The sequence below is a fragment of the Plecotus auritus genome, assembly GCF_963455305.1.
Source record: "Plecotus auritus genome assembly, chromosome: 8".
Classification (NCBI taxonomy): Eukaryota; Metazoa; Chordata; class Mammalia; order Chiroptera; family Vespertilionidae; genus Plecotus; species Plecotus auritus.
In genome coordinates, this window is record NC_137782.1 from 102,923,105 (window position 1) to 102,936,540 (window position 13,436).

A 13,436-nucleotide genomic window follows, 5' to 3' on the forward strand; every position below is an offset into this window, starting at 1 on the left:
CCTCTCCATTAGCCCTGGACTCAGTCTCCTGGCGCCTGCCCCCCAGAGCCCTGCTCCGGAGGACATGCCCGGCCACCTCACCACACTGATGCCGTCATTGAGAAGGGCCTCCCCGAAGATCATCATGTACAGCGGCTCGTTCACACGCGCCTCCTCAAACACAGCCAGCACGGCCACCGGGTCCACGGCAGAGATCAGGCTGCCGAACAGCAGGTTCTGAAGCAGGTTGACGTCGCTGAGGCCAAAGGCCTTGATCTGGCAGATGAGGTAGAGGGAGAGGCCGATGCCCACGGCGTTGACCAGGGCCCCCAGGCCTGCCCACCACAGGATGGAGCCGATGTTCTCAAAGAAGGGTCGGGTGGGCATGAAGTAGCCGCCCTCCAGGACAATGGGAGGGAGGAGGTACAGGAAGTAGATGTTGGAGTCCATGACCGGAGGCGATTTGTGGTCGGTGCCAAAAATGATGGCCCCCACCAGAGCCCCCACAATGATGAGCAGGCAGCTTTCCGGCATGAGGCCTGGCAGCCTTTGGTGGAGGTGGAAGCCTGGGGAAGAGCAGAGGCCACAGTTAGCTGCTTGCCACCGAGACCCCAGGAGTCGGTGCGCAAGGTCTCTACAGCCACGCAGATGGCTCCGGCGCCAGCTGGCCGCGCTCTCTGTGCGGCAGAACCTGGGCACGGTGAGGGCTTACACAGGACCATGTGCTTCACATGCCAGCCCAGCACGGGCTGCAGAATCAGTGTTCTAGGCAGCAGTCCCCCCTTCATCCTTTCTGCTCCCCCATTTGACAGGACTGAGCATTGGAGAGAAGAGGAGAGAAGAGAGTGGGCCTGTTTGTGCTCATGCAAAACCGCCTTCAAGGCTCAGGCAGAGTCTTTTCTGTCCCCTGACCCTCAGCTTGTTCCAAACTGACCTCATCTCACTTCCCTCTCCTCCAAACAAAGAAACAAAAGGTAAGTCCTTTATTCCCCTTATTTAATCAAGCACATTGCCATTCACTCAGTCACTTAAGGGGAAATCAAGTCGCATTCTCATCACCGCCCCCCATTACTTTTGCCCCTTTATTTAATCAGCTGCCTATTTCATCAGTAACGTCTCTCTTTAGCTGCCCCTGCAGTCCATCCCCTTCTTTCCAATCCCACAGCCACCACCTTTGCTCAGGACTGTCCCTTTCTTCTTCTAATTACTGCCTTATCCTCCTGACCTTCTTTCTCACCCTTAAACCCCCCGCTCACCCCCTCCTGCTGCCACAGGACTTCCCTACACCACGTGTATCTGATGGCCCCATTCCCCACCTGGGATGTGAAGGTACACACACATCTCATGGATTTGAAACTGAAGGTTTTTGTTAAGCATCCCTGCTAACCACCCACGGGTAAGTACTGGGAGGTGGAGGACCTAACATGTTTTCTACAATTCCAACCGTTGACAACATTTTAGAAATAAGACATTAACAAATAATAAGAAAAAAACAGCAAAATGTGTAAGTATACAACTAAATACACATTGAGACAGGATGCAATGGGCAGCAGACAGGATGGGAAGCCAGGGCATAGCACGTCACCCTGGGGCTCTCTTGGAATCACCATCCCACAGCCAGCCACACATCTTTGCACCTGCGGCCCCTCGCATCTTCCCACCCTATTCTTGCTGCCTGGATTGTCCTTCATTAAAATTGTTCTGGTCCTGCTCAATCTTTGAGGTTAAGCTTTTCCTGATCTCTTCTAAAAAGAAATAATATGTCTTCCCCTGAATTATTATAAAATTTCATACGTACCGGTCTGACAACAATGATCCCTTTCTACTATTTTTGTGTGCATGCTCATCTCCCTACTAAACTCCAAGCTTCTCAGACTGAGGCAGAATGGCAAACATCTTTATACCTGCCAATGCGCCCCTCCAGGTGTCCACGGCACAGTGGCCCGCGACCTGCTGGGAGAATCAGGTGTATAAGGGAATGGGTGGGCAGGCTGCATGTTCATGAGAGAAGATTTTACATGGTAAGTAGAAGTTGAACAGGCTGTTGGAGAATGCTTATGACTTACATAGACAAAATGGAAGACATTTCAGGCTGGGAGAATGCCAAGAGAAAAACAGAGAGACAGGAATGGCCCAGCCAGATATGTTTGATTCATTGAGGGCACCCACCTGGCTGGGGCAAATTTGGAATTGGGAAGAGCATAGGAAAAAGATGCTCTGATGATTTTGAGCCAAATAATGGGGGCCTTGAATTCAAGGTTAAGGAGTGTAGCTTTTCTCCCATAGACCATGGGGAGCCATTGAATGTCTCCTTAGGAATATTTTAGGGTCAGCCATCCAAGGAGCATGTGTGTTTCCCTGACCATAACTTTGAACTTCTCCATTCACTATAGCAGGCTGGTTAATACAAGGGCACATTATTAGCATCGAGAGACATTATCCCAGACCACACACTTAGTCCACTGGCTTCAAAACCAGCATAAGGTCTCCTTCTAAAATCCTGCTCTTTCTGTTTCTGAAGAGAACTTTCTCTTCCTCTTCCCTCCTCCTTCCCTTCCTCTTCTTCTTCTTCTTGTAGTGCTTATTTCAACCACATTGAACTTTTTAAATGTAAAATAGGTGGAAGAGTCCACATGCAGTGTTATTAGGCCCTCTGTCTCCCCAGTTTGGCCCTGCTTTCTGGACTCCAGTGTCCTGAAATGAATGCAGTATGCCCTACCTTCAACGCGTGCACCTGCCTAGCCCTGGGGAGAGGCGCCTGCACGCAGGGCCCCAGAAGGCAGTGCTGCCTGTCCATCACTCCAGAGCTTTCTCCCTTTCATGACAACAACAGAGTCAGTCACTTGAGAATTTTTAGTTTCAGTGACTGAAACTTAAATAACAATGTCCTACCTACAAGTCAAAGAGAGTTCTCCATTCCATTCTGCCCAGTGATTCAGGACATCCTTCTATAAACTTACAAGAAGTGGAACTGAAATAAAAGATAAACAACAAGTCTGAGGTGACTTTGTATTATCTTTGTTCTATAATATCATACTTTACAACTTGCATAGTTGGTGTTTTAAAAAGGATTGCGGAGTCTTGGCCAGTGTAGCCCAATTGGTTGGGTGTCCTCTGGGGGGCACCAGGAGGTTGCCAGTTCGATTCCCTGTCAGGGCACATGCCTGGGTTGTAGTCTCCATCCCCAGGAGGGGGTATGCAGGAGGCAGCCAATCAATATTTCTCTCTCTCATTGATGTTTCTCTCTCTCCGTCTCCCTTCATCTTCTCTAAAATCAATAAAAACATGTTTAAATAAATAAATAAATAAATACTGAAATCAGAAGGACTGGGGAGAGTCGTGATGTTTCCTGTCAAAGCCCCTATAGACCCACCTGTCTTCCCCATGAAGCGCAGTCCCTGCAGCCAGGGACCATGGTCATTTCCACACATTGCACAGTGCTCAATGAGTGTGCTTGCTAGGATGATAAATGAAATAATGAATAGTAATAATGATTATTATTGTATCTTAACTCAAATTTCATAATGTGGAATCTAAAAAAGTCTGTATGGGTTTGTTGTCTTAAAGTTTTATGTCTTTCTCCGTCCCCCCCCCCCCCCCCGGGGTTAATGAACCACCATATATAAATCTACAAGCCCAGTAATTGGCACCTAGTATGTATTTAATAAACACGACCTTCTTTTCATGTACAATGCAAAAATAATCTGAATTCTGAAAGACTAGCAAATATGAAATTATACTTGAATGCGCATGATCCATCTGAAAACCTATTTAAGCTATTTTTTTTTCTAAAGTATGTTGAATTATATCAATTTGAAAATCAAGAACATTTAAACCATTACAACACTCTAGACTTCTAGACATAGTGAGTCTGGGCACATATGCTACCTCTAAAGAGCAATCTATGTTTTATGCCAATATCAAATCAAGATAAAATACATCCTTTCTGCATTGCGATGTTTACTGACATAGAACATAAGCCTCTTTTATATTAGAAAATCCTTATTTGCACCAAAAAGAGGTTTTAAAAATAGTTTCACAGATGAACAAGCTGATACTTAGAAAGACACAGTTACTAGCCAGTCACGGCAGATCTAGTTCATGACCCAGAACAGCCTCAGCATTCCTGTGCTGGGGAGGGGCGGGCAGGAGCATCCCTCCCATGTGTACAAAGGAACATTTAAAACCCACTAAGACCCCCTGAATGTTCTCAGTCCATGTGGCTGCCTGAGAGGTGCTGGGCCTATCACCCCTTTTGAAAGCTATTCTTATGTGAGCACTTCTTAGAGATGATGTGAGACCCTTTGTATAACTTAACCATTTGACAAATCACACAAGAGTTCTTCAAGGTAACAATCCATTTAATCTCCATACCTCACTAGCTCAAAATGAATGGCAGTTATGAAGGAGCACCTGACTAATACACTGTACCCCCAACATCCCCGGGGGTCAGGTGAAGAGACAGAGCCCACAGTCCTGATGCCAAGGAATTAGCTGGCAGATCTCATGGCTCAACCCCATTTCCCACCCAGCCTAGAGGTCACTATAAATGGGCACCATAGTTTCTAATAAAGCATTTTATCTATTCAAATGACAAATTTCATAACCATGGCAAAAGATATGTTATACAAAGTAATTGAAATAATTGTATCAGTTTTCCACTTTCGATTAAGCTGGTTTTATTTAAAAAAAATTTTAAATCCTCAACTGAGGATTTGAGAGAGAGAGAAATGTGAGAAACATTGATCAGTTGCCTCCCATACTTGCCTTGATTGGGGATAGAACCTGCCCTGACCAGAATTGAACCCACAACCTTTTGGTGTTGGGATGACGCTTCAACCAACGGAGCCACCTGGCCTTGGCTCTAAGGAGCTGGTTTTAAGGAGAAAGGGGGTGGCATTTGGAAATAAATGGTCACAGAGTGTAAAACATTACATTGGGTTTGGCACAAAGAACCTTGATTAGAATTTAATCCATCAACTTGAATTCCCTTTATTTCACAAAGGAAAGTGTGGGTGCTCCACTGGCTTCATTTGGCTCATGTATAATCTATATTCTACTGACAGATAAAATCTCATGTATCCCCATTTCCCATCACCGAGGGACCTAAGAGTTGCTCTCTGCCAATTTGCAAGGAGCACACCCCACTTTTACAGAATTCACAGTGGGAGCCATTGATGAAGCCCCTGGCTACATGGCCAAGAATGAAGGGAAAATATTTTACAGAAGAATCTTTATGTGATTCATGAAATTCCCATTGGCCATCATCCTGGGACCTGCGTACTTCACTCTCTAGTGATTTTTAAAGCACAGAACCTTGAAATTGTTGCACGCCAACTAATGTCACATGGTTGTCACACTGAAATGAGAAGAAATCAAAACAACCCAGGACTGAAGGTCCACCTTTACATCCCACCAGCGGCTGCATGGAGAGCTGGTGCCCCCGGGACCAGGGGCAGAGCTGACATGACAGCAGCACAGTCACACCCACTCGGCGCCCATCCCAGGCGCGTCCACACTCAGCATCTCATGCGGGAAACGTGCACAGCCTGGGTGTGGGGACTCACCTATTTTTGCGAGGGAAGCAAGAAGGATCCAGAGGGTGACTTCATAGGGGACTTGCACGTAGTCATAATCCAGTGCAAGGACAGTGATCTTCTCGCCCAGGGCTGGGCTGGAAGCAGCAAACCCAGCCTCAGGCTCCTGCTGGGCCGGGGAATCGGTGGGTTTGTTCAAATCAGACGTTGCTTCCAAACCCTTGAGGGCCACTAGCAGCAGCAGCCAGTGCCAAGGACTAAGTGGCCCCGGTGCCTGGAAACCCATGCTGGGCCTCCTCCTGCCCCTCGCACTGCGGGCCCTGCCTCAAGGGTCCTGAGCACAGGGGTCCGCTGGTCAGAAGGACATGCGCACAGTCCACAGGCCCAGCAAGGGTCCGAGTGTGGCCTTGAGTCCCAAGTGCAGATGCGCTCAAATGGCCTTGATGAGATTCCGTTCAGGCAGCTCAGCTTCTGCCTGGCACGTAGTCATTCAGCAGCTTTGTTCCCTCTGGGAGCACCTGTGTGACCTTTACCTGACTGTGAGAAGCACATCTGTAAAGGGAAAAATCTCTCTTTGCTCAAAGCTCTCTCACTGCATGGCACACAGGTTTGGTCCTGTGAATGAAAATTGAAAAGGATGCCACGGACTCCTTTCAGACATCGCTGGAGTCCTTCTAGCAGGAGGGGTCCTCCTCTCCCAGCTTCCGGCGAGGGCTGCTGCCTCACACCTGCCCCTTCCCTCCGCCTGGCTCTCTCTGTCGCTGGTGCTGAGTGGTGAGGCTGCAGGTAGCTCTGGATTGACACTAATTCTCCCTGATTGGACTTTCCTGAGTGCTCGCTGGGGGTTACACTGCTGACACCTAGTGGGCAGCCACAATAGGCCCCTTGGCATTTCAATGACAAACCTCTCAGGCAGCCATGTGACCATCATCTGAACCAGGGCCCCTCTGAGAGTAAGAAAAGCTATCCATTCATGCCAGGCCCAGTATAAACCAGGAAGGTCCTGGCACCCAGGTCAGATGGTCTCTATAATGAGGAGGAAAAGAAGGAAGTATGACTCATTACTGGATTTGAGCAGTAATCCAAAGAAAAAAAAGTTCTAGTTCTCTGTAAACTTTACATAGCACTAAAAAAAAAAAAAAAAAAAAAAAAAAAGAAAGAAAGAAAGAAAAAGAAAAAAAGCAATAAGCTGAAGAACAAGCTCCATGACTACATGTAAAAATCCAGTTTTTGAGAAACTCCATGGCACATCTGAATGTTTCAGGGTAAAGGATTTTGTTATTAAGGCCTATTTGTTCAAAAAAAGCAGCACAACAGAGCTTATGAAAGGATGCTGAGATGGATCCTGTGAATCCACTCCTAGCTCTACATCAAGCCAGGTGACCATGCCAATTACTCACCTTTCAAGGTGTCCTCATATGAGAAGGGGAGGATAATAATAGCTGCCTGATGGAGTGACTAGGAGTGTAAATGAGGTAACAAAGGTATACTATCTGGCATTTAATGTTAAATTTTATTATTTTCAAGAACATTTCTTATTCTATATGAGAAATAAGAACTCTGTGGCAATGACAGAGTGCTCTGCTCAACAGCCCAGCCGGCATGGCTCAGTGGTTGAGCATCAGGGCACATGTCCAGGTTGCAGGCTTGATCCCCAGGAGGGGACATGCAGGAGGCAGCTGAGTGATGATGTTTCTCTCTCATTGATGTTTCTATCTCTCTCTCCCTCCCCCTCTCCCTTTCTCTCTCTCTAATATCAATGAAAACATACTTAAGAAAAAGAGTGCTCAATAGAAAATGAGAATTTGTATTTACTGTCACTACCTCAACACCTCTTCATATCAAACTGCAGGATGGTTTGTATTTCTTTTTAGTTTACACTAGTGAGTGCAGACAATTCTCCCTCAACAAACTCAATAAAAATCATTGGAAAATTGGGGCAGAAAGAGTTTAAAGAGAGCTAGTATCTAGCTGCAACTTCTTGGTAAGAAAGTAGAATTAAATGCTCACAAATGGATTAGGCAAAGCCTTTCTGATACACAACAAAACCACAAACAATAAAAGGAAAAATAGATAAATCAAAATAAGACTTTTGCTCTAAACTATGTTATCAAGGAAGTAAAAAACATACCCACATAATAGAAAAAATTGTAAATCATATATCTGATAAGGGATTTATATGCTGGACATATAAAGAACTCATGAGAGATTTGAAGATGGTAGCATAGGTAAACGCTTGTACTTGCTGCCTCCCACAACCACATCAAAATTACAACTAAAATACAGAACAGTCATTATCCGGAACCGCTGGAAAACTGTCTGGATGGAGGTCCCACACTAGAGAAGTAAAGAAGAAAGCACACTGAGACCGTCAGGAGGTGCGGAAGTGCGGAGGCGAATAATGGGCTGGCCCAGCACCCACGTGTGCTGCTGTTTTAATCGGGAGGGTGATTGTCTCTGTGGAGGCTGCCCAGAGGAGCAAGGGGTCCCAGCTCCATACCAGACCCCCATCCCAGGGTCCCAGAGCTGGGAAGAGAAGTCCCTACAGGCAGTAAGAACTACAGGCTGTAAAAACCAGTGCAGATTGTAGCTCAGTGACACAGAGGCTGCTGGATACCCAGCTGCTCCTCTTACAAGGCTGGCATCATGAACTGAATTTACAAGGTCCTGCTTCCTCTGAGCTTCAGCACCAGGGCGAGGCTCTGGGGGACCCAGATACATATGAGGAAGAACTGGATTATCTGGCATTGGGGCAAGAACTTTGGGGGCAGCTTTCTCCCAGAGGGAAGTGCTCATAGGGATCATTGTTCCTATGCTGGGACCTCCCCGGTTGCAGGGCTGATTGGCAGCCATTTCTGTTTGCTCTGCCCTTGTGATTCCCTAAGACCCTGCCTCATCTAATTTACAACCCCACCCAAGCTGCCTGCAGTAGCTTTTGCATATAAATGGCTTGTCCTTGCTCAGGCTAAAATCTTTCAAATAAGCTGCAGCTGGGTCAGGGAGCCCCAAACCTATCAATAAAAGGTCCAAGATCTGGCACCAGCAGCATCCTGCCTTGCTTCATAGCTGGACCTCATCTGGGCACTTCCAAACCTGATACAAAGAGGAGGAATCTGCAGATATCTCTGCAGCTCCTGCTAGGTGGCCCCCAGCAGTGGCTGACTTTGCACTTCCCTGCAAGAGCCAGTGTACCCAGTGGTCAGTGTGAGACCATACCAGATTACAACTCTATACATCCATAAGCGACACACTAAAGGGGCTGAATCAGTGAGCACCAAAGCTCCAGTGAAGCAAGTCCTGCTCCATAAGGGTGTCTCCTGTACAGCAGCTCTCCAACTGTAGTCGCAGATGATCCTCACAGCCAATTGGCCTGGAGGTCAATTCCTCCCAGTGACACCAACAGCAATCAAGGCTCAACTACAACAAGACTGTGCTCACAGTCCACAAAGGGGTGCATCTAGAGCTCCCAGCTCAAGTGACTGGGGATGCTGAGCCACTGGACCCTATAGGACACCTAATACATAAGGCCCCTCTATCAACTCAAGGAGACTTAACAGCTCTACCTAATACATAGAAACAAACACAGGGAAGCAGCCAAAATGCAGAGACAATGAAACATGTCATAAATGAAAGAAATGGAAGAAAGCAAGCTACTGTGCAGAAGCCCTTTATTTTGATGTGTAGTATTTTCTCCTTAGTTTCCTTTGCCCTAGGAGGTGTATCTGTAAACATATTGTTATGAGAGATGTCTCAGATTTTGCTACCTATGGTTTCTTGCATAGTTTTATGACTAACATTTAAGTCCTTTATCCATTTTGTGTTTATTTTTGTGTATGGTGTAAGTTGGTGGTCTAGTTTCATTTTTTTGCATGTATCTGTCTAATTTTCCCAATACCATTTATTGAAGAGACTGTCTTGACTCCATTGTATGCTCTTGCCTCCTTTGCCAAATATTAATTGAGCATAATGGCTTGAGTCAGTTTCTGGGATCTTTATTCTATTCCATTGATCTATGTCTGTTCTTGTGCCAGTAACAGGCTGTTTTGATTATAGTGGCTTTGTAGTATAACTTTCATGGTGTACTATAACTTGATATGTGGTATTGTGATTTCTCCAACTTTGTTCTTCTTTCTCAAGATTGCTGCGACTCTTTGGGCTCTTTTTTGGTTCCATATAAATTTCTGGAGTATTTGTTCTAAATCTGTGAAATATGCTGTTGGTATTTTAATAGGGATTGCATTGAATCTGCAGATTGCTTTGGGTAGTAAGGACATTTTAATGATGTGGATTCTACCAATCCATGAACACGGTATATTCTACTTCTTCATATCCCCTTCTATCTCTTTTTTCAATGTTCTATAGTTTTCCAAATACAGGTCTTTTACTTCCTTGGTTAAGTTTATTTCTAAGTATTTTAATTTTTATTTTCAATGGTAAATGGGATTGTTTGTTTAGTTTCTCTTTCTAAGAATTCATTATCCCATCTAATAAGAGTAATATGCAAATTGACCATCACTCCAAGACACAAGATGGCCGCCTCCATGTGGTCAAAGATGGCTGCCCCCATGTGGACACAAGATGGCCACCACAAGATGGCCTGCAGGGGAGGACAGTTGTGGGCAGTTGTGGGTGACCAGGCCAGCAAGGGAGGGCAGTTGGGGGACCAGGCCTGCAGGGGAGGGCAGTTGTGGGCAATCAGGCAACCAGGGAGGGCAGTTAGGGGTGAACGGGCCAGCAGAGGAGGGCAGTTGCGGGGGGGACCAGGCCTGCAGTGGAGGGCAGTTGGTCAGGACCCAGGCCTGCAGGGGAGGGCAGTTGGGTGGGGACCATGCCTGCAGGGGAGAGCAGTTGGGGGGGACCAGGTCTGCAGGGAAGGGCAGTTGTGGGCAATCAGGCCAGCAGGGAGGGCAGTTAGGGGTGACTGGGCCAGCAGAGGAGGGCAGTTGGAAGAGACCAGGCCAGCAGGGGAGGGCAGTTGGGGGGGACCAGGCCTGCAGGGGAGGGCAGTTGGGGGGACCAGGCCTGCAGGGGAGGGCAATTGGGGGGGAACCAGGCCAGCAGGCATGGCAGTTAGGGGTGACTGGGACGGCAGAGGAGGGCAGTTGGGGGGACCAGGTCAGCAGGGGAGGGCAGTTGGGGGGGGCCAGGCCTGCAGGAGAGGGCAGTTAGGGGTGACTGGCCCAGCAGGGGAGCAGTTAAACGTTGATCAGGCTGGCAGGTGAGTGGTTAGGGGCTGATCAGGCTGGCAGGCAGAAGTGGTTAGGGGCAATCTGGCAGAGGCAGGCGAGTGGGTGGGAACCAGCAGTCCTGGATTGTGAGAGCGATGTCCCAGATTGGAGAGGGTGCAGGCTGGCCTGATGGACACTCCCCCCGCCCCTCGCCCCCGTGCACGAATTTTGTTCACCGGGCCTCTAGGTGATGTATAAAATGCTATTGATTTCTGGGTGTTAATTTTGTATCCTGCTACATTGCCATATTTATTTATTAAATTTAGTAATTTTTTGGTGGTGTACTTAGGGTTTTCTATGTACAATATCATGCCATCTGTGAATAATGATAGTCTTACTTCCTCCTTTCCAACTTGGATGCCTATTATTTCTTGTCTGAACACTGGCTAATACTTCCAGTACTATGTTGAATAAGAGTGGTGAAAGTGGACATCCTGTCTTGTTCCTGTTATTATGGTTAATGGTTTTAGCTTTTGCCCATTGAGTATGAGGTTTTCTGTAGGTTTGTCATATATGGCCTTTATCATGTTGTGATATGATCCCTCTATTCCCACTTTGCTGAGAGTTTTTATCAAAAGGGGGTGTTGGATTTTGTCAAATGCTGTTTCTGCATCTATTGATATGATCATGTAATTTTTGTCATTCAATTTGTTTATGTGATGTATGATGTTTATTGATTTGAGAATATTGTACCAGTCTTGTATCCCTGGAATAAATCCTACTTGGTCATCGTGTATGATCTTTTTAATATGTTGTTGGATGTGATTTGCTAATATTTGTTGAGGATTTTAGCATCTATGTTCATCAGATATTGGCCTGTAATTCTCTTTCTTAGTTTTTTTATCTAGTTTTGGAATTAGGATAATGCTGGCTTCATAAAAAAAAGCTTGAAAGTGTTACTTCCTCTTGGATTTTTTTGGAATTGTTTTAGGTGTTAGTTCTTCTTTGAATGTTTGGTAAAACTCCCCTGTGAAGCCGTCCAGACCTGAGCTTTTGTTTGCTGGGAGTTTTTTGATTACTGATTCTATTTCCTCAGTTGCTACTGGCCTATTCAAATTTTCTGATTCTTCCTGATTGGGAGATTGTATTTTTTTAGGAATTTGTCTATTCCCTCGAGATTGTCCAGCTTGTTGGCATGTAGCTGTTTACCAGTATAGTCTTTTCTTACAAACCTTTGTATTTCTGTGGTGTCAGTTGTTACTGATCTGCTTTTGTTTCTGATTTTATTTATTTGGATCTTCTCTCTTTGTTTCTTGATGAGTCTGGCTAATGGTTCATCAATCTTGTTTATCTATTCAAAAAAACAGCTCTTGATTTCATTGATATTTTGTATTTTTTTCTTAGTCTCTGTGCCAGTTATTTCTGCTCTGAGCTTTATTATTTCCTTCCTTCTATTTCTATGGGCTTTTCTTGTTGTTCTTTTAGGTGTAGGATTAGATATTTGAGATTTTTTTTTTTTTTTTTTTTTTGCTTCTTGAGGAATGCCTGTAATGCTATAAACTTCCCTCTCAGGACTGCTTTCCCTATGTCCCATAGATTTTGTGTTGCTGTGTGTTCATTTTCATCTTTTTTTTCCAGGTAATTTTTGATATCTTCCTTGCTCTCATTGGTAACCCATTCATTGTTTAATAACATGCTATTTAGCCTCTATATGTTTTGGATGATTTTGAGTTTTTTTAGTTGTAGTTGATCTCTAGTTTCATGCCATTGTGATTCGAGATGCTTGATATGATTTCAATTTCTTAAATTTGTTAAGATTTGTTTTGTGTCCTTACATGTGGTCTATCTTTGAGAATGTTCCATGTGCACTTGAGAAGAATGTATATTTTGCTGCTTTGGGGTGAAATATTCTGTAAATATCAATTAAATCTATCTGATATAGCATGTCATTTAAAGTTTCTGTTTCCTTGTAATTTTTTTATCTGAAAGATCTATCCATTGATGACAGTGCAGTGTTAAAGTCCCCTACTATGATGGTATTGCTGTCAATCTCTCCCTTAAAGTCCACCAAGATTTTTCTTTATATATTTAAGTGCTCCTATATTGGGTGCATGTATGTTTTCCAGGGTTATATCCTCTTGTTGGATAGATTCCTTTAGTATTATGTAGTGACCTCATTTGTCTCTCATTATGGTTTTTGTTTTAAAGTCTATTTTGTCATATATAAGTATTGCTACCTGAGCTTCTTTTCTGTTTCCATTTGCATGACATTTTTTTCTACCCCTTTACTTTCAGCCTGTCTGAATCTTTGTTCTTAGATGGGTCTCTTGTAGACAACATATACATGGGTCACGTTTTCTTATCCATTCTGCTACCCTGTCTCTTTTGTTTGGAGCATTTACATTTAAGGTTACTATTGATAGGTATTTATTGCCATTTTTTTTTAATTTATGCCTGTGTTCTTCTCTGTATATATTTCTTTTTCTTCTTAAAGCAGTCCATTAACATTTCTTGCAATGGTAGTTTAATGGTAATGAACTCCTTTAGTCTTCTTTTGTCTAAGAAACTTTTTGTTTTGCCTTCAATTTTAAGCAGTAACCTCACTGGATAGAATAATCTTGGTTTCATGTCCTTGTTTTTTTTTACTTTAAATACTTCATGCCAATCCCTTCTGGCCTAAAGTGGTTCTGCTGAGAAATCAGCTGCCAGCCTTCTGGGAGCTCCCTTGTATGTAACTAACTATTTCTCTCTT

The 13,436-nt window shown here is 44.8% G+C and overlaps 1 protein-coding gene across 1 annotated transcript in view; it reads right to left on the reverse strand.

Moving 5' to 3' along the window:
* SLC9A4 (solute carrier family 9 member A4) overlaps positions 1-5,802 on the reverse strand; it is a gene marked incomplete at both ends in the record, with an annotated part of 83,107 nt that extends 77,305 nt beyond the window's left edge. The window contains 2 exons of the mRNA XM_080683491.1: positions 82-545; positions 5,547-5,802. Coding sequence (XP_080539617.1) covers positions 82-545; positions 5,547-5,802 — 720 coding nt within the window. The remainder of the gene's footprint in view (positions 1-81; positions 546-5,546) is intronic.
* Positions 5,803-13,436: the final 7,634 nt, after the last annotated feature.